The sequence below is a fragment of the Oryza glaberrima genome, chromosome 8, assembly GCF_000147395.1.
Source record: "Oryza glaberrima chromosome 8, OglaRS2, whole genome shotgun sequence".
Taxonomy (NCBI): Eukaryota; Viridiplantae; Streptophyta; class Magnoliopsida; order Poales; family Poaceae; genus Oryza; species Oryza glaberrima.
This window is the reverse complement of record NC_068333.1, coordinates 258,986-283,609: the sequence shown is the minus strand read 5'-3', so window position 1 is coordinate 283,609 and position 24,624 is coordinate 258,986. Positions and strand designations below refer to the sequence as shown.

At 44.9% G+C, this 24,624-nt stretch overlaps 3 protein-coding genes across 3 annotated transcripts; all 3 read left to right on the top strand.

The window, feature by feature from the left end:
* The first annotated feature begins 1,918 nt into the window (after window positions 1–1,918).
* LOC127783393 (F-box protein At5g39450) lies at window positions 1,919–4,859 on the top strand. The gene is made up of 2 exons (XM_052310660.1): window positions 1,919–3,653; window positions 4,705–4,859. Exons 1-2 carry the CDS (start codon window positions 1,984–1,986, stop codon window positions 4,706–4,708), a joined length of 1,674 nt encoding a protein of 557 aa, XP_052166620.1. The 5' UTR covers window positions 1,919–1,983; the 3' UTR covers window positions 4,709–4,859.
* A 1,461-nt stretch (window positions 4,860–6,320) lies between these two features.
* On the top strand, window positions 6,321–9,987 carry LOC127783303 (PHD finger protein EHD3). The gene is made up of 6 exons (XM_052310550.1): window positions 6,321–6,667; window positions 6,812–7,015; window positions 7,105–7,425; window positions 8,333–8,422; window positions 8,608–8,652; window positions 8,742–9,987. Exons 1-6 carry the CDS (start codon window positions 6,566–6,568, stop codon window positions 9,669–9,671), a joined length of 1,692 nt encoding a protein of 563 aa, XP_052166510.1. The 5' UTR covers window positions 6,321–6,565; the 3' UTR covers window positions 9,672–9,987.
* A 1,245-nt stretch (window positions 9,988–11,232) lies between these two features.
* LOC127781366 (UDP-galactose transporter 1-like) lies at window positions 11,233–14,560 on the top strand. Its single transcript, XM_052308313.1, has 5 exons — window positions 11,233–11,714; window positions 12,936–13,185; window positions 13,320–13,527; window positions 13,670–13,901; window positions 13,985–14,560. Exons 1-5 carry the CDS (start codon window positions 11,604–11,606, stop codon window positions 14,195–14,197), a joined length of 1,014 nt encoding a protein of 337 aa, XP_052164273.1. The 5' UTR covers window positions 11,233–11,603; the 3' UTR covers window positions 14,198–14,560.
* The last annotated feature ends 10,064 nt before the right edge of the window (window positions 14,561–24,624 follow it).

The following is a 24,624-nucleotide window of genomic DNA, read 5'->3' as shown; positions in this document are numbered from 1 at the left end:
CACCGCCCCCGTGCTCCCCTTAGCCGCCATGCGCCGCCGCCCGCCGTGTGCCAGGATGGGAAGGAGAGAAGAGGGGATACACTGGAAGGAGAAGTCCGTGCGCTGCCGCCTTTTTCCCGCTGGTCCATCGTTGCCGCCGGCTGCTCCCCCCTCCTCCCCGCGTCGTCTGCTGCTTTGCCTCCTCGCTCTCTTGAGATGGAGGTCGGGGGAGATGGGGTGAAGCGGTAGAGGGAGGGAGGGATGGGGGTAGGGCGGTGGCATTTGCTGGTAATTTCATCGAAAATGTGTGGGCAATCCTGTAATGCGATTGGAGTTGGAGTTGAGGAGCGACAAAAATGCCGCTCCAGTCCGGTAGTTCATTTTCCCGGAGCGATTCGGTGCGCTCCGCTCCTGTTTCGAACGAATCTAGACTGTTTGGATGGACTCCAGCTCTAGGTAAGATGAATCTGGGAGCTAGAGTCCTGCCAAACAGGCCCTGAGTACTAGTAGAGTAGAGTATAGTAAAACCAGATCTAGATCGGTCATCTGCTGATCTGTGCGATGCGAGCAAAAGTCTTGCTTCTTCAGTCAATCAGTCAATCTCTAAAAAGAACAATCGTATTTTATATAAAAACCTCTATTCTCCTCTTTAGAAAAAAAAATCATATTTTTAGATTAAAAAACCCTCTATTTTCAGTGATTATTTTCTTTTTCAGGTATTATGCAAAAGGTTTATATTTTCTTTTTCTCGAGAGAAGCATTTGTTCACTTAGTTTTAGGACCCAAAGTGTCACTCCTAAGGCCCCTTTAATTTGAAGAAAAAACATAGAAATTTTAGAGAATTTCAAAACTGTAGAAAATCTCTTATGAAGTCCTTTGAAGCAAAGGATTGAATTCTATATTTTTCTTTGAAATTCCTATGGAATGGATAATCTTATATAGTTTTTAGAGGAAATTTAGCAAGAGCTTTAACCTTTTTGAAACTTCCCTTTGAGACTATCTCTCTCATCCGATTTCTACGTTTTTCCCGCGGTCAAATCAAACGACCATTTTCCTGTATTTTGCAATCCTCTATTTTACACATACATTCCTGTTAGAATCCTGCATTTTTTTCTATTCCTCCAATTTTGCATTGTTGCGATTCAAAGAGGCCCTAATTGTTTAGTTAATTGATTAGTGAAGTAGTAAAAACCAAATCCAGATCGGTTGTCTTATAGAGCATGTTCACTTAGATACCATTTTCAACCTTACTAAATTTTGGCAAAGTTGCAAAAAAAAGTGGCTACATTTAGTTTGCTGCCAAACTTTAATAAATATATAAGAAATCCTGCCAAGATTTTTACAATATTGCCAACATACCAAAATTTTGCAATGCCAAAATTGGTAAGGTTTATTTTGGCTACAATTTGAACAGGCCCCTAATATGTGCCAAGCGAGCAAGTCTTGCTTCTTCAGTCAATCCCCCCTCTCTCTCTCTCTCCAAAAACGATCGTATTTTATAGAGAGAGACTAGAGGACGGGATACCGTTAGAATGAGATACTTAGAGTGACTCATCCCCCTTTTTTTTATAGCTGAGTTTCCACGTCTTTTCTCCTTGTCTTGTTAGCCAGATCCATGGAAGGAAAGGGAGGAAGCACGTTGAGAAGGGGAAGGAATGAGAGTACATATGGCAGCAAGAGGTTCATTGGCCGGGCACGACGATGATGGCATGCGCTCCCTCCTCACACCTGGTACATATGGGTGTTCTGGCTGGTACCTGGTACCTCAGATACCAGCTGGTATCTAGGTATCAGACCTTGGTACCTGGCACTGTATATTATATATCAGAAACCTCTATTCTCCTCTTTAAAGAAAATATCATATTTTTAGATAAAAAATATCTATTTTCAGTGATATTTATAGAAGAAAGAAGTGAAAAATCCTCACTTTGTTTTGAGTTTGGAGGGAGAGAGAGTAGAGGAAGGAAACCTCCCTCCGGATCCAGGAAATCCTCATCCATCCTCATGACTTCCGACGAGCTCGCCGGTGAGGGTGAGGTCGACGGCGCGGAGCTGATCCTGTCGCTGCCGGAGGACGTGCTCGGGCTCATCTCCGCCCACCTCCGCCCGCGCGACCTCCTCGCCCTCTCCGCCGCCTCCCGCAGCCTCCGCAACGCCGTCTCCACCGCCGACAAGGCGTGGCTCGCCCAGTGCCGCCGCCTCCTCCCCACCGCCTCCCACCTCCTCGCCTGGCGCGCCGCCCTCGCCCACTCCTCCCTCGCCGTCTGCCGCTTCCTCCACTCCGCCGCCCCGCTCCTCGGCCTCTGGGCCCACCAGAACCCCGAGCTCGGCAACCTCGTCCTCGCCCTCCCTGGCTTCCTCTCCCTCGTCGCCGTCCGCTCCATCCCCCAGGAGCTCTCCCCGCGCCTCCTCTGGGCCCCCGTCTTCGAGCTCCTCGCCGACCACCGCGGCCACCCCGCCTTCCTCTTCCTCCACGGCGCCGCCCACGACTCCCTCTTCCCCGGCCTCCTCTCCTCCTCCCTCCACCCCCTCGCCAACACCCTCTTCCTCGAGGCCCACACCTCCACCTCCACCTCCCACTTCTCCCGCCTCGCCTTCGCCGACCGCCGCCGCCTCCTCAACGCCCTCGTCGCCGCCTCCCGCCTCACCCTCCCCCCCGATGTCGCCACTGCCCCGCTCTTCGCGCGCTCCGACGCCGACCTCCCGCTGCTCGCCGCGCGCCGGGAGGCCATGCTGCGCCTGCACAGCCAGTCTGGCGGGGGCATGGTGCGCAGGGCCGAGATCGAGGCGCTGCTGATCGGGGCCAGGAAGACGGCGGCGCTGCCGGCCGACACCGCCGGCGACAAGATGCGGCTGCGGAGGAGCTTCTCGGCGGTCGCCGGTTTTGTCAGGAACAGCCTGCGGCAGATGGTGACACGGTCGGCGTCCGCCAATTCCAGGGCTGAGTACGCCCACCCCAAGCATCTGCCATTGGACGAGTTCCTGCGAACCGGAGAGAGCGTCGGCCTGAGCCTCCGTGGCGCGCAGATGAGGCTGTCTATCTACCGGAATTGGCCAAGCATGCATGACAACCGGTTTGTGCTCTACAAGCTGACGACGCAGGCGCCCATGCCTGGCCGGGAGTATGCCGGTTTGTGGGGAGGCACATTCGGGTGGCCGCCAGGGCGGCCGGAGGATGAGCGCAAACCTGGCAAGGCTCTCTTCTTCCTACTCCTCTCCTATGAGGAGGACAGCGAAGGGAAGCTTCAGCTGATTGCAACCAAGGTGTTGGAGGGTACACACTATGTCGTGCATCCGAATGGGTCCTCTATGTTTATCGTGCGGGTCGGTGAGCCATCCACTGAGACTTTTCCGTGGCAAACCGATGAGGAGTCGCGTGCTGTGGAGATCAAGAGAAGCTTTGCTGGTGAGGGCATTGCCACCGGGTATGGGTTCAGGTATCCTGGCTCAAAGCCCGGATCGCTCTTTGTCCTCCAGGATGGCCGGCTTGCATTTGTTTGGAGAGAGAACAAAGCTGTTCTCACCTTGCAAAGGCTGGACCTGGAGGATATGATAAGGAGAGGGGAGCGTGTGCCTTCATTGCCGCCGATACCCAACTTCGCCTACCTCACAAAGTCTTACTCCAATGTCTTTGCTGTGGCACCTGGCAGCACGAGCTTCCCAGCTTCTCCAAGGTATGCGTATCACTAGTGTTACTGCACCTGCACATGATACCTATTATGAATTCCAGTCCCTGGTGTATTATCATGTTGTATAGGTTTATCTATTTTGGTAATTCAGTTGTGAGCAAAATCAGACGCTTTATGCTAAACTTTAGATAGTGAGCTCTTGTTGCCAATGCTAAACTTTAGACTGAGCTCTTGCTGGTTGATAGGTCATTGGAGGATTCAGCCAGTTTTCTTTGACTGCAGCCACTTCTTATCGACAGGATTAAAGTGTCAAGCCTAAATGTAGTGATCTTAGTTCTGTTCCATGCACGATTTAGTTCTTCTTTGAATGTAAATTTTAAGGTGTCAGTATTCATGGTGATGGATAGAAATACATGCCCCATCATTCTATACTGCTGTACAGCTGAAGGCTGTGCCCTCAGTACACGGCAAAATACATCAGTGCCTTTTCTCTGTACATGGAAAAAATACACGAGTAACTGGTAATTTGCATTTGTTCTGAAACAGTAGTCAGCAGTACTAAATGACTATAAAACAAGTGATCACTGGTAATAAAAACTTAATGTACTAGTTTTTATGTGGTTCTTGTTACGCTACTGCTTTATTGTAGATTTATAATTATATACTAGCTAGCCTGTGCTGTACTGCTGTTAATCACGTATAAACTGAGTAAGGTCCATAGGATGATCCATGAATCTCTGAGGATTCTGCTTACCCCATGCAAAATAAGACTGTCTGCATGAAGTTCTATTATCATATTATACAGTTATCTCTTTGTGACCAGCCTGGAGTGTAATCTGGACGACCATGTAGAGCTCTTCCATTTTTCTACGACTTATGTGTGTGATTTACAGATTCTCAGATATTTGACCTGTACCCCTGTAAAAACATGGCAGCTTCCTTCTAAGTTGTAACAAACAGTTTTGTGAATATTTGATCAAAATTTCTTTATTTATGCTTCCAAATGCTTTGTCTTGTATAGTCTAGCATCCTATCTATTTAGTGATTATACTTCCATTGATCAACTCATTTGACAAGATGAAACCCCTTCTGTTAGGTAAAAGATGGCTTGGGAACCGTTATGATGGTATCACCTGATACAGAGGCAACAGCGACAGATCTTTGCGGGATCATGTTCTACTGTGCTTCCTTGCCATACGTCTTGTACTGAAGATCTGAATCCCACATTTTTCACCCTGAACCTGAAGGTTGGCCATCACCGTACGTTGATCTGAGTTGATGTACCGCTGCTGCTGCTGTTAATGGAAGCAGCATGGCAGCAGTGTTAATATGGTATATATTGGTACCCTGAAGCAAATGCAGCCATCTCCATCTGTATTTCCCTTGTTACTGAACTGGCATCTTCATGCCTGCAGTAAACTAAAATGTCAAAATTTAGCAAATGAGCTACAGTCGCAGATCCAGCCTCCTGATGATAACATCATGAGGTGTTAAACTGACATGAGTTGAAAGTTACATTAATGTCAAATTGTAAAATATTGGAGGCATACAGATACAGCTAGGTGACCAGCGCAAATTGTAAGCTGGCACAGTAATTATTTTGGCATGATGTCGCTGGGTGAATCGTTGCAGTATTGATTACCTGCGTGCTATTGCTACGTCTACAGCTGTTATGGTAGAATATAAATGGAGGAGTAAAAGAAACGCTACTAGTTGTATTTGGGCCTTTGGGGGCGTATGGAGCGTTGATTTTGGTCCAGCCCGGGTAAGAAACTATAAAGTTGACATTGTTCATCATTGACAATTGTCATGGAAAGTGGTAGTGTTCTTCGATGCTTTTCCCACTGAAACATTTGGGGTGTCTTGCTGGGCTGCAAAACCCATTAAAACATGAGTTTAGTGAAATCTAAAAATAGAGCATAGAAATCGACACGTGGTATTGCATTATAGCGAAAACCTTCCGTCACTATATTATTTATATTTTTATTATAGTTATATTTCTCAATACGTCATAGAATTTTCCCGCGCATACTGCATGAATCCACCGCACACGTAATGGAACACATAACCAACTCGAATTGTCTTGTATATTAACCTATGTTCCGTTATCTTTTTTTCGCCATCCTGCATGGCAATAATATGTTAATACTTGTTTACTCAATACATCACCGATTAAGAACAATCTAGATGTACGACTAGCTATAATCTCTTTGACTTTATAAGTTATCTCTGTCACCACCTCTATTATCTCCTTTCACTCACTTAAGCTATATACCAGCCTAACTCTAAGATTTACATGTAACATGAAAAAGAAGAATCTCAAGGGCTATGTAGGTTCTATTTGGGGAGCTTCTAGCTACTACAGCTTCTCTCAGAATCAGAAGCTCTCCCAAATAACCCAGCTTTTGGTCCAGATTCTGATAAGCTGTAGTTGTAGAATCCAGAAAATGAACTAGAAGCCAAAAGCTAGCTTTTCCAGATTCTTAGAAGTTGGCTATCAATCAGCTGCTTGTAAGAATCTTAAGCTCCTCAAATAGACCCATAATTCTACTCGTAGATGTGTATGATGGAAACATTGGAGTATTGGAGGTTTGGTGGAGCGAGCAAACACAAGGGCCCACAGGATGAGGATGGGTTGTCTTGTGTCCAGCCCAACCCCGTTTCAGTTTCCGTTCCCGTTCCGTTATAATAAGAGGAGAGAGAGAGAGAGAGAGATTTTGGGTTTGTCTCCGGCTCCGCTCGCCGCCTCCAAATCCCGCTCCTCCGCTGCTGCTCCTCTCTGCCGCGGCGAGGCGAGAGATCCGAATCCACCGCCACCCGCGCCCACCCCGCCCGCACAAACCCTAGTTTTTCCGGGGTTTTGCTTCCCCTCCGCAGCTCCGCTCCGCTCCGTCCGTCGTCTCCTTCCGGCGGCTCGGCTTGCTGTCCATGCTGTAGCCGCCCCCCGCAGGTGGCCGATGGGCTCCCAGAACCGCCCCCCACCACCGCGCAAGAGGCAGCCGCCGCCGCCGGAGGACCACCTCGTCACCTACAAGCGCCGCCGCTCCAAAGAAACACAGGTAACCAACCAACCAACTCCCTGCCTCTTCTTCTTCTTCTTTCTCCAGATTTCCTTTCGATTTCTACAAGATTCGTACTCTCGCTTCTTGCCTCCTCTTACAATCTCTCATTACATCTACTTGTTGTGCTTTCTTTTCTTGCAGCCTTTGCCACTCATGGCCAACGGCGCCAATTCTAAGAAAGACGCCAAGGCCCAACATTGGATTAGCTGGAGGGACACTCTCCACGGCTTCCTCCAATCCCCTGCTATTAGCCAGGGTGGAGGAATTCAGACCTGCATCCGTCATGCTCTCCAACACAATCCTTGCTTGCTCACCAATGGTGTTGTTGTTCACACTGAATTCAAAGTAACACACACCACCTTTGTTTGCATCTACCCTATATATATTTATGCAATGAGAATTTTCCTAACACATGACTTCTTTCTCATTACCAGGGTAACCTAGCTCATTCCCAAGGAGAGGAAGCAAAAGTGCAGCACCCTAATGGTGCTGCTGGAGGCAAGGTGGTTTCTGCAGATGCTGCTATACAAGATGCGGCTGCCGCAGCTTCTTCCGAAGCTAACAAGGCAATGTGTAATAATGCCCTCTTCGACATTTTGGTCTCCCAGAAATTTGCCTTGTTGTGCCATTTGCTACTTGGGACCTTCCATGTCAATAAACCTGGTGATGTCATCGACTTGGAAAAAATCGACGCCAAGATGAGAAATGGAGACTATGCCCACAACCCTGCACTATTTGACGATGATATCCAGCAGGTAATTGTTTCTCTATTGCTCCCATGAAAGTAATTTAGCTACTGTTGTTGGAGGGAAATAATACTAGCTAGTGTTTATTCTTATCTTTTATCTAATAAAGATGATGCATATTACCTGTACTTATAAGCGCCCTCTGTATGCTAAAGCTTAATGTGTTCTCCATCTATTATTGTTCACAACTCCGTAAATCATAAGAGCAAAATGTTCTACGTACGGCCAGTTGATAGAATGATGCTGATGCTCAACTGCTTATTTGAGCTTCTTTTGCGTTTGCTAGTTAAGATCTTCCCAAATTGTTTGAACCATCCAAGCAACAGACTCCTAGGGAGTTTATCACAACTGACCTTCTAGAACTCTGGTTGTTAGGGTTGGAACGCTAGTCAACTTAAATGGTATACTAGCCCTGTTTCTACACTATCATGTCTTCGCAACTTTATATGCTCTATTTCTATCTGTCTGCTTCATCTGCTGTCCGCAACATGCCAACTCCCTTGCGCTTCATGGTTGATGAAGTGGACCATGGATAATGTGGTTGAGCTGGGGTATGACACACAAAATTCTGGAACATCTCATGCATGCTGCATGTGTGACCACTCAATGCTGAGGTTTCTGTCTAAGTCAACTAGGGTTTTATCACTTGTTTTCTTAAATGGGCACAACACAAAAAAGAAACTTTTATAATATTTAGTGCTAGCACATCTCAAAGACCGAACAATTACTCTTCTATATTGATTTCCTTATCAGTTATCATTGATATACTTTTTTCATCTGTGAGTTTTTTTGTTTACATTATATTGTTCATGCTCTAAACATAGAAGTTGTGTAGTAACATCTAGGAAAGATTATACGATACTGTTGCCTGCTGAGCCTTCCTCTTAATACAACTCTCTATTTGTTTATTTTGTAGATGTGGGAGAAGTTTGAGCAAGTTGGCCAAGAGATGACAGGTCTAGCGAGCAACCTTTCAACCATTTCACGAGTTTCATACCAAAAGCAGGTAATCTATTGCTTTATCTTTCAATTAATGTCTCTAGCGTCGAGATGGTTATATTTTGACAATTCGAGTTAAGATAAATCTATTACTGCACACTTGGCAACCATGCTGCAATTTGCAGGATGCTTTAGTATATTGAAATCTTTCCTTTTATGCTGGGCATTACTAATGGATAAATTATTTTATAGGCTTCTGGATTTTCTGAAGCTGAGGTGGCTGAGCACAGAATAGAGGTAAGTTGTCTGTTTGAGGATGTTTGCTTATCATTGTTCCACATGCACACTTAATTAATAATGGTTTTACTAATTGCATTCTTCATTAGGAAATAAGTTTGCCGGGTGCTGTCCACGTTGTCACAAAGGAGTCGACTACCACCGTGCAGTTGGCCCCATGTGATTCTAGTCATTCTACAATACCGAAACGAACTGTGCCACCTGGACGTGATCTGTGCCCTTGCGATGGTTGTGGCACCAAGGTAGATGTTGAAGAAGGCCTAATCTGTGATGAATGTGACACCATGTACCACTTTGCATGTGTCAAGCTACTCAATCCTGATATTAAGCAAGTCCCAGCAATCTGGCATTGTTCAACCTGCAGCTTCAAGAAAAAAGAATTGGCTGCAGATACCACGAATAATGTTGCCCATGACTGCTTGCATGGTGGTAACTGTGTTTTGTGTGACCAGCTCGAGCTGGTGAAGACAGAAGAAGAAGATCCCAAGCTTCCCATAAAAATTGAATTAGCTGAAGAAAGAGAGGGGAGCTCCGTCTCAAGCATGGGGGAAGACAATGAACCAGACCTGTCAACAACTGCCCTGTCAAACTTGTGCAAACACTGTGGCACATGCGAAGACGATGACAAGAGATTCATGGTATGCGGACATCCTTACTGCGTTTACAAGTTCTATCATATCCGATGCCTGAAAACAAGCCAGCTTGCAATTGAGCAACAAAAGAAGCTTGGTTGCTGGTACTGCCCCTCTTGCCTCTGCAGAGGGTGCTTCCAAGACAAGGATGATGACCAGATAGTCATGTGTGATGGCTGTGATGAAGGTTATCACATATATTGCATGAGACCAGCACGCAACACTATCCCCAAAGGTAAGTGGTACTGTACATTTTGCAAGATCCGCAGGGCAGCGGAAGGAATGCATAAGTATGAGGATTCTGTGCTGAAAATACATGGGAATAGTAAGCATGCTTGTAATGTGAATCAGTCGAAGGATTCTGAAGGTGATGGTACTGAAAAGTGATCATCACAATAGCTTTGTGGATTAGCTTCTGAGCTCGCTTGGACAAGCTCAGGAAAAGAGATTCTTTGGCCCCTTAGGAGGGCTATACACCGACTTTGATACTGAATCAGTTGTGTAGTTTATTTAATTAACTGCCGTTGACATCTACAGGAAGAACTCTTACCTGGTGAAGATGGTGTATGTAGTCTTTTAGCTGGGCGGAATGATGTGTTGTTTACTTGTTCACCTTCCTTCTTTACCCCCTTTCAGTGACCATTGTGAATGTTGTCCTGTACTTGCCCTGTGATGGTATTCTTAAACGTTTTTTTGGGGGAAATATGATTTTGTTTTTTTAATCTCCTTTTTATTGCTTGATTCGTCATTGTTTATAGCCTGTGATCGATGATTGTGAAGGTTTATAGTCTGTATGTTGTGTATGTAATGGTTTGGTTGATCCTGAAGCTTTTTGGAGGTCTTATTTCAGTTGAGGACAAGCATGAGAGTCAAGGAAGAAAGTGGATCTTCATTTTGTCAGACAATTGTGACAGTCATGGAGCATGTAAGTAGTACTAGTATATAGTTTTGAGTGTATGACTAACCCTGAATATTCATTCCTATAGTAAATAGTACTCCTATATCATATTAGAGATTCTGTGGTTGGATTAATAAGTAGTGTAGCTATATCTCCAGATGATGAATTTATATGTGTCCTTGATATGAATTAATGATATTTGTGGTGAGTGTTGACCTCTATATTAACAAATGCATGAACATGAGAGGATTTGCACGGCAGGATACGGAGGCCTGCCTGCCTAACTGTAGAGGATTTGCATTATGTACTGCTCCATCCATCCTAAAATAAGTGCAGCCATCGTTTTCCGCGCCCAACTTTAATCACTTATCTTATTTGAAAAATTTTTGAAAAAAAATAAAAACATAATTCACGATATTTGAAAAATTTTTGAAAAAAATTAAAAACATAATTCACGAGTAAAGTAGTATTCATGTTTTATTATCTTATAACAACAAAATTGCTAATTATAAAAAAAATTTAAATAAGACGGATGATAAAAGTTGGACGCTGAAACTCATGGCTGTACTTATTTTGGGACGGATGTACTAGCCGCTACTGTCAGGAGTAGGCATGTGGTTGGCTTCTGGAACCGTACGTGTTGCGTTTCACTCTGAACAATAGTGTATTTTTTTATTTAGATAAAGCTGAACAATAGAGTAGTATGCTTTTATTTTGCTGAAAATCAATTGGACTCGTTTGACCGTTTGATTTATGACTCCATATTTTACTGAAATGGAAGCATGGATTCCTAAAACAGTTGGCTTGTGCGTCGACTTATATTAATTAAGAAGTAAGTCATGGCAGAAAAATTCTCAAACTAGTTATTTGCATAAAATTTGAGAGGTGTGAGCACATGGAACCAGTCGTACGACGAGTAGACTCACGGCAAAGGTAAGAGAGTTGCAGACTTGATGGATGGTGCCACGTTTTTCAAAGAAAGGGAAAGAAAAAAGCCGGGAAATCAAATCACACGCGAGAGAGAGAGAGAGAGAGAGAGAGAGAGAGAGAGAGACACGTACTATGCTAGACTAGACAACACCCAAAGGCAAAGAGAGGGAGGGAATCATCTGCTCACACCAACCGAACTCGCAACCTAAACACCTCCCTCTTCGATTCACTTCATCTTCCTCTTCTCTTCTCGTCTCTTGTAGTAGTATATATTTATAAAGCCCCCAAACAAAAGAGAAGGCAACTGAATTAGTTCGATCGATGCAGGCAGGCAGGCCTTCTAGTTCTACAAAGATGCCTCTAATGGATCGTTTTCGTTTCCTATCGATGGCTTGATTGATACAAAGCCGGTTTTTTCACTCCTCGGGCGTGCGTTTCTTGACATCGGCCGGATTGATCTATCATCCATCCATCGAGTCGAGTCGAGATCGATGGAGGAAGCCAAGATGGGAGACGTCGCCACCATCCGAGCCGTTCTGGCGATCCTCCAATGGTGGGGCTTCAACGTCACCGTCATCATCATGAACAAATGGATCTTCCAGGTTCCAATTCTTCCATAATCTTCCTCTCCTTTTCTTCCCCCCCCCCCCCCCCCTATTCTTCTTCCGTTACTTCCTTTTTCTTTTCTGTCCTTGAGATGATTCCCTCGTATGATTATTAACAGCAAAGGGTCACGCACGCCTTTCCTGCAAATTATCTGCTTCACATGGGTGTAGTTGATTTCCTAGGGATGCAGCATAATATAGGAACATGAAACAAGATACTCCATCAAAGGAACAATCTTTTTGTGCGTATAGTTTGCTTCATCTGGTAGTTTATGGGTGGCTATGACTGGGAAAAGGGAATCATCTTTTGAGAATTGAGATTTACAAAACTCCAAGGACTCTGTTCCTTTCAGACACTGAAAGGAATTGTCAATTTGTCATGTCCTCTTAAGAATGAGTTAAATGTTCAGAAAAGATAACGAGAAATACAACGGAGAGATCGAGGATATGACTCAAAACACTACCTTTTCTAGCTGGCAATCATTCTAACTGAAAATGTTTCCTCAAAAGATTATAAAGTTTGACAATTCTCTTTTGGTGGATCACCCACGCAGCCACACCCAAGTGTTAGTCAACTCTATGGTTCTACCTTAAATTTGAAGTACAACGTCGCATCCAAAAAGAAAAAAAAAAGCTTAAAGTTTGCATCTTGATGCCCTTGATGGATGTCCAATGTAAAGTTAACTAGAACAGTGCTGATTCTGGAAGGAACTTTGGTGGAGTAGCTTTCATGAATATTGAACCCTTGGAAGGGATCTCTCCGCCTGTTTTTGGGTTCAAAAAGGGAAAAAAAATCACCTCCTTGCAACCATCTATATTTTTGAAGGTTGTGGTACAATTCTTTTTATCGGAACACACAGAGAGCTTGCGTATCATTGCATTAAGAAAACTTGGTTTTAAAGATACTAACAGCCTGCATACCACAGGATATTAGACTCAGTGCAAAAACAAAACTGCTGCTATTCTGAAGCAACTTCGTGGTCTTTGTAACCTTTGTCACTTAAAGTGGCCTGGGTGATGTATTACTGAAGAAACCCTGTAGCGTGTGATGTTTTCTCGCTGCACAAATCGATCCTTGATGATGAAGTGTACAGTTCCTCTTTTTTCTTCGAATTGACTTGGGAGTCCAAAATTGTGTTCTTTTTCAGAATATTACTGCATAATCATTCACACAAGTCATCAATTTGATGGTTTTCATTTTTTTTTCCTTGGATGCAGAAATTGGAGTTCAAGTTCCCTCTTACTGTCTCGTGTGTCCACTTTATATGCTCTTCGATTGGAGCTTACATCGCAATCAAAATTCTCAAGATGAAACCACTGATTGAAGTTGCCCCAGAGGATCGGTGGAGAAGAATATTCCCAATGTCATTTGTGTTCTGCATAAACATTGTACTGGGCAATGTCAGCCTGAGATATATTCCAGTCTCCTTCATGCAGACCATAAAATCTTTCACCCCTGCAACGACAGGTTCTCTGATTCCTGGCCTTTCTAAGCTCTTTTTTTTTTTGAGCTCTTTATTGTCAATTCAGTCGTTCTCAGTTATTCCGCTTTTCTGCAATTGATGTAAGCATATTCTGATGGATTCTTCCATTGTAACACAGTTATTCTGCAGTGGTTGTTCTGGAGGAAGTATTTCGAGTGGCGCATATGGGCTTCTCTGGTACCAATAGTGGGAGGAATCATGTTAACATCAATAACTGAGCTTAGTTTCAACATGTTTGGTTTTTGTGCTGCTATGGTTGGTTGCCTGGCAACATCTACCAAGACCATCCTTGCAGAGTCTCTACTCCATGGATACAAATTTGATAGGTAAAAATGGATTCTTTTTACCTTGGGCCAGTAAAAATTGATTCAGTCTGAATTTTACTTTACCATACTTAGCCTTGCATGTTTTCCTCTTTTGGTGTGTTTATTGATTCTGCATCTGTCATTTTGTTCTTCTTCTGTGCAGCATTAACACTGTGTACTACATGGCGCCATTTGCAACCATGATACTGTCAGTACCAGCGATTGTGCTGGAAGGGAGTGGCGTCATCAATTGGCTCTACACGTATGATTCCATCGTCCCTGCACTGATCATCATCACCACCTCCGGAGTACTCGCATTTTGCCTCAACTTCTCCATCTTCTACGTCATCCATTCCACAACGGCTGTCACCTTTAACGTAGCCGGCAACCTGAAAGTGAGACTCGACTGCAACTCTACTGCTGTTCATTTGTGCTCTGCATTCACAAATTGGGTTGATGGATACTGTGATTTATACAGGTTGCTGTGGCTGTGTTGGTGTCGTGGATGATCTTCCGGAACCCGATCTCCGCGATGAACGCTGTCGGGTGCGCAATCACGCTCGTCGGCTGCACCTTCTATGGCTATGTGAGGCATCTCATCTCGCAGCAGAGCGTTAATTCGAGCCCACGCACGCCGAGGAGCCGGATGGAGATGCTTCCCCTCGTAGGAGACAAGCAAGAGAAGATTTAATTGGCCACCAAATTAAAACAAGTTGATACTCATAAGAGGAGGGAATTTTTGGTGCATGATCAATAGGAATAAAGGAGCATCATCTAACAGCTTTCAGGATTAATCCTGAGGCACTTTTGTCATAGAAAATTATTCAGAGTTTTCAGTTGAGTTGTTCGTATAGAGCTAATAGAACTTCCTTCTTGTCATCTGAACATGCTGGGGTGCTCCTCAGCTGTATCTCTCTCTCTCTCTCTTTCTATTCTTTTCTTCCTTTTTCTCACAGGATTAAAAGATTTTTGTTTGCTCGTAACTATGCTACTATTGCTACACATTTGATCACACAGCATTGTTCAGTTGACTATAGATATTATTATTATGTTATTGCTCCATCCAAACTATACTATTGTTTTTATCATTCTGGCGCCTCTGTTTTGTTCTGTTGTTTGTGTTTCTCAATAACAAAGTGTCCTACTGTAAAGGAGTAAGGAATTGCGCAACATGTTCAATACAGAAAGGAACTGCATAAAAAAAAACTTAAGTATTATAGTCTGTACATTTGCTATTGTTTTTAAGAACAATTAAAATCTATACAATGGAATTGAAGTAAGAACAACAAGGACAAAAGAGATGCATCAAAGCCTGTGCCCAGCCCACTTACGGCCGTTCCGGCCCAAGGAGCCCAGTACGGAACATTTGCAATTCAGCTCCTGGTTACTTTTCATATTGATCGGTCTCTGTTTGGACCATAACATTGATAATGGCTCGACATTTTTTTTAATATTTTAATCCTGTCTTGACCAGGTATTTTTCATTTCGGTCCCTGTTTCGGACCACTACCACTGGTAATTGTCCTATATTTTTAAAATCATTTTACTCATACTTAGGATTGCTACAAATGGTAGCAATCTGACTAGTGACCTACATGAGAAAAACATAATACCCTTACTGCTAGCCATGGTAGCTACTTTTTTTTTAACGACTCGCATAAGGCGGTGCGAAGTTCTATTGATAGAGCAGAAGAAAAATTACAAGATTATAACTCTGTAAGGTTGTAACCTTGGAAGCTACTTTTTTTACAATTGAAGAAAATGTTGTCTGTCTGTTTATAGTGGGACAAAAATGAAATTGCTACCCGTGCAATTGATCACCTCTTCTCAGAACGCACAAACGACACATATTACCAGTCACTGATCGAGTATATGCATATGCTTTGTTAGTTTCTGCACCAGCAGAGAAGAAGCATTATATCGATTCATAGGCAAACATCTTTTGGAAGCCAAGCTGGAATGTCTGAAGAAAGAAAGGTGCCCCTGAAATCAAGCAGCCCTGCAGCAGGCAGAAATCAAAATGCATCCAAAGATTGGGAGCTGGAATATATGAGTTTGCAGACAGCATATGCCCCCAAAGAAGTTGCTCATCTTTTTTCTGTCTCCAGAAAGCAGCCCATGCAATATAATTAGAGGTAGGGTACGTACGTATATATAGCTAGGCAGCAGCAAACATGCATGATGGAGAAGCAAATACTACTAAGATCCTGCTGCAAAAGATGAGTTGTGAAAGTGAGCCAACTTTGCAGTCGTAGTACCTCCATGCACATCATCTTTACAACTCACTCCGACGACCGTGGAAAGAAGTGCATCTGCAGGATCCTCACCGTACGTACCTACATATGTGTTCCTTCATACCTACCTACGGGAGCATACATACAAGGGTTAAGTCTAATTTACCTCATCAACTATAGTAAAGAAAAGGTAAGATTTACCCTCTTGACTATAGAAATTGATAAATTATCCTCCTAAACTATTTAATCAAACTAACTAATATACTCTTAGCCTAATATGGGTGGTTTTGGTTCTACGTGGTAATCCAGTCAACACATATTTTATAAAAAGTTAGCTAGCCCCATAAGTCCCATGCGCCTCCATTTCTCTCTCCTCTCTGTCTCTCTGAGCATGTCGATGGAGATGATCATGTGGATGCCCAGAAAGTTGCCAGAGAATGGCGACTGTACCGCTCTTCTCCTCTTGGAGCTCCGTGTTGGTCTCACGCCACCACCTTATCTTCCCTATCAAGGCAGACATGCGCAAGCTCACCTATTGTAGTCTCCTCCCAGACTTCCATTTTCACTCTGCCATGGATCCGTCGACCAGCCGCTGTGAGGAAGCGTCGCACCGGCCTGGCCTCCAACATGGCATATGCTCCTCCCCTCTCACCTCCACCCTCACGTGTCAACGGGTGCACTGTGGAGGAAAGGTGGAGTCAAGGTGCTGGTGCCCATCATGGCGACGAACATGGAACGGGGGTTTCCTCCTCCTCACAACCGACAATCGACGGAGGTAGAGATGGACCGAAGGTGTAGAACTGTAACGCTCCGCTTCTCGTGAGACGTTAAAAACTAATTCGGCAAAATCTTAATTGTGAAAAATTTTGTCCTTTGAGTGCGAGTCTAAGTCGTACCATGGATCTCGGTTTCAAATCCCATTGTTCCCTCTCATCGAAATCAAAATCCTCCGCCTCAAATTTCCTCTTCCAATTCAAGTCTCCGAAATCTAATTCCGAAAGACAATCCCTTCCTTTGAATCCTCGCCAAATACATTTCCGAATCCCAAAATATCCAAACTCCCGTTTTGTTTCCTTCCTTGACTCCTTGAACCCTTGTGTACAAAGTATCAAATTTAGATTCAAAGCCCAAACTCCAAATCTCTCCAAATCAAAATCTTTCAGCAAAAGTCTATTTTGCCTCCCTTGTCGATGGGCTGATTCCTCTCTCTCCCGGCCTATCCCCTCCTCTCGGCCCATCTCTCTCCCTCAGCCGCTCCTTCCTCCCTCGCGTGCCTCGCGCGTGCGCCGCTCTGAGCGAGGGTGCTCGCTCTCTCTCTCTCTGTATCTCTCACTCTCTCCTTCATCGAACTCCCTCTCCCCGGCGCTGATTTCCCGCCGCCGCCGTTCGAAATCCGGCCGCACCCCCGCGTCACGCACGCGCTCGCTCGCGAGGTGGCCGACCGGCCGGTCGCCGCCGCCATCAGCCCTTGCGCCACCGACGCCACGTGCTGCCGCCTTGCCCCCGCTCCATGACAAACCGCCCGCCGCCGTCATCGCCAACGTCATCCATGGCCCCCGCCACTCCACGCCGCATCGTCCAAGAATGGGAGAAGCAGCTGCTTCGCCTCTCCTCAATATGGCAAAGGACCAACCCCCTTTCCCCCCCCCCTTCTTTTTCCCTTTCCCTGACCACCGCCGGCGTCATCACCTGTCGCCGCCTTGGCTGCACGCGTCGATGACCGCCAGCTCGCTCTCCTTGACCGCCAATGTCGGTTCTTCCTCCCTAAACCGACATTGCCATCTATTAAACCGAGCCGCCCCATCTCCCTCTCGTTCATTCCCTCGCCACCACCGTGCCCTTGCCGCCTTGCTACCGCCGTCCTCGTCTCCCTCCTCCATCGCGCGTGCTGGTGAAGCCGGCGTGCGCGCGAGGAGCTGACGCGGGACTCCAGGCACCGTCTCCTTCCCCTTCCCCGGCCCGAGGCCGGAGAGCTCGCTCCCGCGTCGTCGGCCGCTCGTCACAGCGTCCGTCTCGGCTCGGTAGTGCATCTCCCGTTCTCCCTCCTCGCTCCCTCTCCTCTCCTTAGCTCTGGGCAGTAGTGCAAGTAGCCTTCCAGTAGCAAGCTGGCGCCGCCCCGACCGCCGCCGCTGCTCGCCGTAGGATCGCCGCCGTCGCCGCCCAAACTCGGTAGTAGCCGCTCGTCGCCGGCCTTCCTCGGTGTAGCTCCACCCAATCCGACTCTAGAAATGAACTCAGGAGGTCGCGTAGATGCTCAAGTCCCTAGGAATCGAGCTCTCGTCGCATCGTCGTCGTTTCCCTCTTTTGCGCCGCCGGCAAGCGCCGCCGCGATTCGTCGTCGCCGGCCTCCCTCCGGCGAATCCGATCTGGTGGCTCACTCCCTCTCGTCCGTCCCATCGTTCAGATGTACTCTCTCTCTCTCGAATCGTCGCGACGAGCTTTGGTGAACTCGGCCGCCGTCCGCCGTCCATCTCGGCCGCCCCTTCTTCCTCCTCCCGCCGGCCCGCGTGGCTGCCACGTAGGCGCCATCTCGGCGCCAACTCGGCCTTGACCGGGCCAAGCCGGTCAGTCGCCCCCTCCCTCCGTCTTCCCTCCTGTGCATGCGGTCCACGGCAAGCCGTGCGGCTGCACGTGGGCCCGCCACCATCCGTCCACCCGGCACGCCGCGCCCGAACCACGTGCACCCGAAACCCTAGCGCCCGCCCGCACGTGCGCCTTCCCCACCGTGAACCCAACCACCGCCATGTGGGTCCCGCGCGGTGGACCGCGTCCACCCGCGTCGGCCTCTCTCTCCCCGCGCCCCCTCTCTTGGGCCGCCCCTCCCGCGCCCGCGCCGGCCCATTAGGTCCGGCCAAGCTGCATAAACCCCTCGGGCCGCGCCTAAGCCGCCCGAGGAAGTCTATATGGCATCCCTCCTTTCTTTTTCAAGGGATTTAATAAACCCTTTTTCCCCTATTCCATAAATCAATTCCTTATTCCCAAAATTCCATAAATCATTTCCTTGGTCCCGCACGTCAGTGACGGTCAATAATATTCTTGAGAATATTATTTCTATAAATTTCATAAATCAATTTCCCCTTGTTCCACAAATATCTTCCTTTGCCCAGAAATTCCAATTAAACTTCCAAAATTCATATCTCTCAATCCGTACCTCTGTTTGACTCCGTTCAACTTCCAGTATTTCCATAAAATTGAGATCTATTTAATGGCACTACTAATTAGTCTAAATAGGATCTATATTTTGGTATTTTGTTTAGGTTTTCGATTGTTTGCGTATAGTTGCGGTTACCGGATTTTCGTCGATCGCGGGTTTTCTCGAAGATTCGTGAAGCTTCGTGAAGACCTTGAGCAAGGCAAGTCACCCTTTGACCAATTGCTCCTATAATTGGAAAATCATTATTATTTTGTTTGCAACTTGCATTATTAGAATCACACACTCAACTTGCTTGGTCTCGGTATGCGTGCCAAACTGACGGACTACCCAGTAGTCGCACTAATTCCTGTAGGATGTGCTACCCTGATTTCCTTGTCGCTCCACCTTTGTGGTACCTCGGTATCCGTGCTCTCTGAGCACGTATACCAAATATCCCACATACACCGTTGTTTGTCGAAAACTTGGGAAATGGGTTCAAGAAGCCTTGAAAACCCGACATGTGGTGTCGGCGTGTTTGAAAATAAAATGGATTGTGAAAACTCGCGATGCGGGGTTGTGCCTGTGTGGCACTGTCCCGTATTCGCATATAAGGACTGATTCCTGTGGGAAATTCATCCGAGCATATAACAAGTGCGACCACACGGGTGCAATGGGACGCCCCTGGCTGAGTAATTAGCTAATCGGGGGAGCCATGATGCCAAGAGACATGTGGATTCAACGGGGTGGTGTCGGGGAGAACCCTCGGGCTTCCTGGCACAGTATGGTCTGGGACCTAATCTGGTGTTGGTCTGGGACCCCTCTCGTTGGCATATGGTGAACCTGTGTCGGCTTTCGAAATGCCTTGTCATGAAAGCCTTAAGGTCTCCCGACGTGGCTGATCTCACGGGCTGGGTGATCCGGGTTAGTAATGTCGTGTGGGTAAAGTGTACCCCCTCTGCAGAGGTTAACTAACTGTTCGAACAGCCATGCCCACGGTCATGGGCGGATGTGAGGTGTTTCCTGTAGCGTAGATTTGTTTGCCTGTGCTTTGAGAAAAGTTGTTGTGGTGTGGGAATCGTTACCAGAATCAGCCTATGTGGCAGATGGATGACCTGAGTGGTCAAGTAACGAATCTGTGTGATTCGGGATGTCTACGGGCATCATAGACTAGGCTTCCCGAGTGGAAGCGGATTGTTGTGCTGCTGGGCAGCTGGATTCTGGGAGTCCGAGAAAATGAAAAAGGCTCTGGGAGCCGATTAATCAAGTGGAATGGCTCTAGGAGCCGAGAAGTAATGATCTGACCCGGAAGGTCGGTACATTACCAAATGAGCTGTTGAAAAACATCTCTTAAAGTCGAATCGAGACGCAAGTCTCTTTTCGGCCCAAACTTAGAAAGAAATAAATCACTTAGTGATTTCAAAATGATTTCAAAACAAAAGATTTGCAAAAACAACCTTGTCTCTCTTCCAAGCTTGCATCAAACACCTAAATTCCCGTGACTTGCTGAGTACAAAAGTACTCACCCTTGCTCTATATAAATATATATATAGTTCCTCCGCCCGGAAGTTGAAGATGAAGTAAAGTGAAGATTAGGGTTTCGTCCTAGTTCCCAGCCGTCGCCTGTGGTGTTGGGTGTTAGACCGTTGGTTCCGCTGCTGCTGCTGTTGTTGGTGTTCGCCTCGTCCGTGTCGTTGGTTGCATTCTCGGGCTGTCTGAGCTGCAACCTAAGTTAAGGTAAATAAGTCCTCTATTTATTTTAAGGATTGTAATGATTCATATTTGTCACCGTGGGTACCAGCATTATGTCCTGGGACTGGTACTGAGATCGCGGTTTCGTAGGGAGCGGTTCACGCCATTTTTCCTACGACACGCTCTTATCAGGTGCCGTTGTACGGCAGTGCCAGATTGGGGTGTGGCAAGAGCCGACAACCGACGGGGTTTCTTGGTGGGAACCTCAAATCTGTAGTGGTAGGGTACAACATGGCAGGAACCAGCGGTTGACGGGGCCTCCTGGTCACCACCTGAGGCTTCCTCCTCCTTCGGTGACACTCTCGAGAACACATTGCCACTGGACCTCAAGCCCTCTCCAACTAGACTTAACTTTATCGTCGTCGATCTCCACCCTCCACCAAGACGCCCATGTAAGCAGAACGAGAGGGGGGAGAAATAGGGAGCAGGGAGGAAGATGATGGGCAAGACAATGACATGTGGGGTTAGCCATTTTTTGATTAAACCTGCTAACTGGATTGCCATGTTGGACCAAAATCAGACTATATTGGGCTAAGGAAGGTATTTCATCTAGATGAAATAGTTGAGGGTGTACTTTGTCAAGTTTTATAACAGGGAGGGCTAAATCATAATTTTACAATAATTTAGAGGGGTAAATTGGACTTTAACTCTCGATATAATTGCATGGCAAAGATATATGCTGATACGCTGAAATTAATTATTTAATTAGCTGGTCAAAAAATGGTAGAGGAAACTTGTACTTTTTGCTACATACTTTTAGGACTACGAATTTGGATAGGGGAGCTATCCAGATTCGTAGTCTTTAAAAGTGTCATGTCTCTCCAAAATCTCTTATATTATGGGATATGGGACGGATGGAGTACTATATAAGACGTGACGCTACCCATCCACATATGTAGAGAAGGATACTATGCTACTCTATCGATATAAATGTGCTTGGTAGCAGCTGCTTGTTGTGTTCCAAAAAGAAGGGGAAATACAATCAATCCATGGGCGCCATCAACATAAGACACTTTTCAGCCTTAACCTCAGAGATTCGATCGAGTGCTTATATGTTGTTCCTCCATGTGCATCATTCTCATATATACCATCTCTCTCATTTCGATCATCATAAAGGCGTTGTTACGGCTGTGCCTGCTGCTCATTGGAACAAGAAGCTAGTAGCAATCATCTTTTGACTAGCTTGCATATGCTTGCCTTTTTGATTTTTTTTCCTTAATTATGTATGCAGCCAATTAAAGATCCTATCATGTCAAGCAAATTGGGATGAAGGAAAAATGTACTGCTGGCCTTGGGAACAGATTGCTGAAGTGTGTTGCATATAATACTCATACTCACTCCGCAAGAAGCTGGTAGTACAAGTCTCAGCAGCTTGAAGACTCTGCCGGGCTTAGGCGTTCTTTTTTCCAACCAGAGTTGATGAAGATTAAGATTTTTATAGCACGTTTTTTAAATTGCTAAACGGTACGTTTCGTACAAAAACTTTCTATATGAAAGTTACTTTAAAAATACCATATTAATCTATTTTTTAAGTTTGTAATAATTAAAACTCAATCAATGATACGTTAATACTATCTCGTTTTGCATAAAAGCATTAATCTTTATCTTTATCTTCTAGAGAAAAGAACAACACTTTAATTTGCTTAGTATTTGGCGTACATATAGGATTATATAAAAGCAGATCGATGCATGCAGTATGGTCAATTAATTAGCTACGGAGTATACTAGGCATGAGCTTCTCCCTGAAATGCGCCGTCGCTGGCAATCGATCGATCAACATCGGTACTGATAATGTTAGAAAGTATTATAACTTAAAATAAGAAGTGTTATATATATATATATCATATGCATGCACATATATGAAGTAGTATACGACGAAGATCGACCATGGTGAAGAGAGCAGGTACAATAGTAAGCTATAAGCCAGCTATAACATATTTTAAAGAGATAAAGGAAGAGAGAGAAGAGCAGCGGGCTACAGATCTGTAGCCAGCTACAGCACGGACTCTAAAACGTAACGTGTGTATGACAGGTTGGACTAGGTGTTAATTATACGTAAGCAACTATTGTATGTATTAGCTATTACATTGGTTATAGATGATTTGAAGCTAGTACTGAGCTATACTATTAAACTTGCTATGATGAAATGTTCCGCGATGCTAGGAGAAAAAGGCTGCCGATCATTGCATCTACTGTTACTGATTGTACATATAAACAAGCTGTGTGATCGATCGATGCATGACTCTAGTTATTAATTAGTCCACGAATAATGATACAAGGCGCAGCCTTATGCATCAATGCATGCATGCCCAAAGAGACCAGCAAGCATTTCCAGCTACCTACCTACTCAAACCTCTCTCTCTCTCTCTCTCTCTCTCTCTGTGTGTGTGTGTTCATCTATCTCATGCATATTCCTCCTGACTCCTGCATTCATCAAAGTGGTGCTGTAACCAAGTAGCAGTAGCTACACAAGACCTACAGTAATCGAGTAGATTTATGTTATTTGTGATGGTCTTTTTATCACCAATTAATTTAATTTGGTCATATCACTGCTAGCTAGATCCTACACGTCCTACTGCACACACCATATACTCCTAGCAGTAATGAGTTAAATTACTTATCAGTGTGCTTTCATGTTGAATTGCCACACCAACCGTACTAATTTGGACTAAACATCTAGCATCGATCACTGAAGACAGTACTTAATTTAGAGAAACAACAAAGACAAAAGGTTGCCTGCCAAAAAGCAAGGCAAATCACACCGCGTAGCTAGGCAAGCTAAGGCAGGTATCTTGATATAAAAAAAAAATTAAAGAGCTAGTACTAGTAAAAAGTTCATTTTGGTGAAGTACGAACTGTATATTACAGGGGAGAAGTACGAAGTGTAGAAATTAAAGATTAGCAAAATTAATTAAACGGGTGGCCGGACAAGACAAGTTAGCTAGGAATGATTATATCAACCATTGAGTGCTGTGGAGCCTACCGGTCAACTACGGACATTGCATGCATGGCCACCGATGCAATTGTTAGTAGTAATAAAATATACACAATGAAACATGCCAACTCATGCATCATGTCCTATGTATACATCATTGATTAGTGGAGAAAACAAAAGGTGATTAATTAGTACTCGATCGCTGCTAACCTTGATCTTAGTATATGGCTCGATTAGATAGATAAAAGGCAAACAACATACATACCCTTTGATTTCCCCGATCCCTCCTCGATCTCTCTCGGTCTCCCAAACCCCACGAGCGCCTACACTAACACCATTTACTAATCCCTACTACACGTACTCCCCCCTAATTGTAATCATATTAACATACTTTGTCTCGTTTGTGGAGCCAATTCAACAAGAATCCTAAAAAAAAAACTACTTCCTTCAGGCTAGTAAAAGAAATACACCATCATGTTCGGAATAAGATTTGGTTAAGCTTTTTAAAATTTTGACAAGCGTTTAAAAACAAAATAAATAATTTGCCTAAAAATTTAACTATCATAATGTTATAAACTTACCAGACCTATCAACTTATTTTAATATAAAATTGATTATCATAATTTTAAATTTTAGATCGAATTTTGTGGAGAGTATTCAACTAAGGATAGTCGAGTTTGCGAAAGGGCCTGTAACCTAGTGGTTACAAGAGCCTCAATAGCACCTTAGATCCTGGGTTTGACTCCTCATAGGAGCAAATTTTTCAGGATTTAACGGCATTGTGCTTTCATAAGAATCATCCGTCCTCCCTCCCTCCATTTTAGACATTGATACGGCTTTCCAAATAAAACTTCGATAAGAGCATTCTTTTCCGAGGAATAGAATGTGGATAAACTTGTATACTTCTGGAGTTTCTAAACGTTGCGATTTCTGTAAAAACTTTTTAATATGGATTTCCTAAAAAAATGGTTTTAAATCATTTTTTCAATTTTGTACTACTTAATAGATTCATTTGTACATTTGAATAATCATCACAAATTCACTTAGCTATTCAACCATTCGGCTAT

Excerpts from the sequence above, each read along its gene's own strand:
- LOC127783393 (XM_052310660.1), top strand. The coding sequence starts at position 1,984 with ATGACTTCCGACGAGCTCGCCGGTGAGGGTGAGGTCGACGGCGCGGAG.
- LOC127781366 (XM_052308313.1), top strand. The coding sequence starts at position 11,604 with ATGGAGGAAGCCAAGATGGGAGACGTCGCCACCATCCGAGCCGTTCTG. Across the intron at positions 13,186-13,319 it reads TTTCACCCCTGCAACGACAG|TTATTCTGCAGTGGTTGTTC; the intron begins GTTCTCTGATTC and ends ATTGTAACACAG. Across the intron at positions 13,528-13,669 it reads CATGGATACAAATTTGATAG|CATTAACACTGTGTACTACA; the intron begins GTAAAAATGGAT and ends TCTTCTGTGCAG.
- LOC127783303 (XM_052310550.1), top strand. The coding sequence starts at position 6,566 with ATGGGCTCCCAGAACCGCCCCCCACCACCGCGCAAGAGGCAGCCGCCG. Across the intron at positions 8,423-8,607 it reads GAGTTTCATACCAAAAGCAG|GCTTCTGGATTTTCTGAAGC; the intron begins GTAATCTATTGC and ends ATTATTTTATAG. Across the intron at positions 8,653-8,741 it reads TGGCTGAGCACAGAATAGAG|GAAATAAGTTTGCCGGGTGC; the intron begins GTAAGTTGTCTG and ends ATTCTTCATTAG.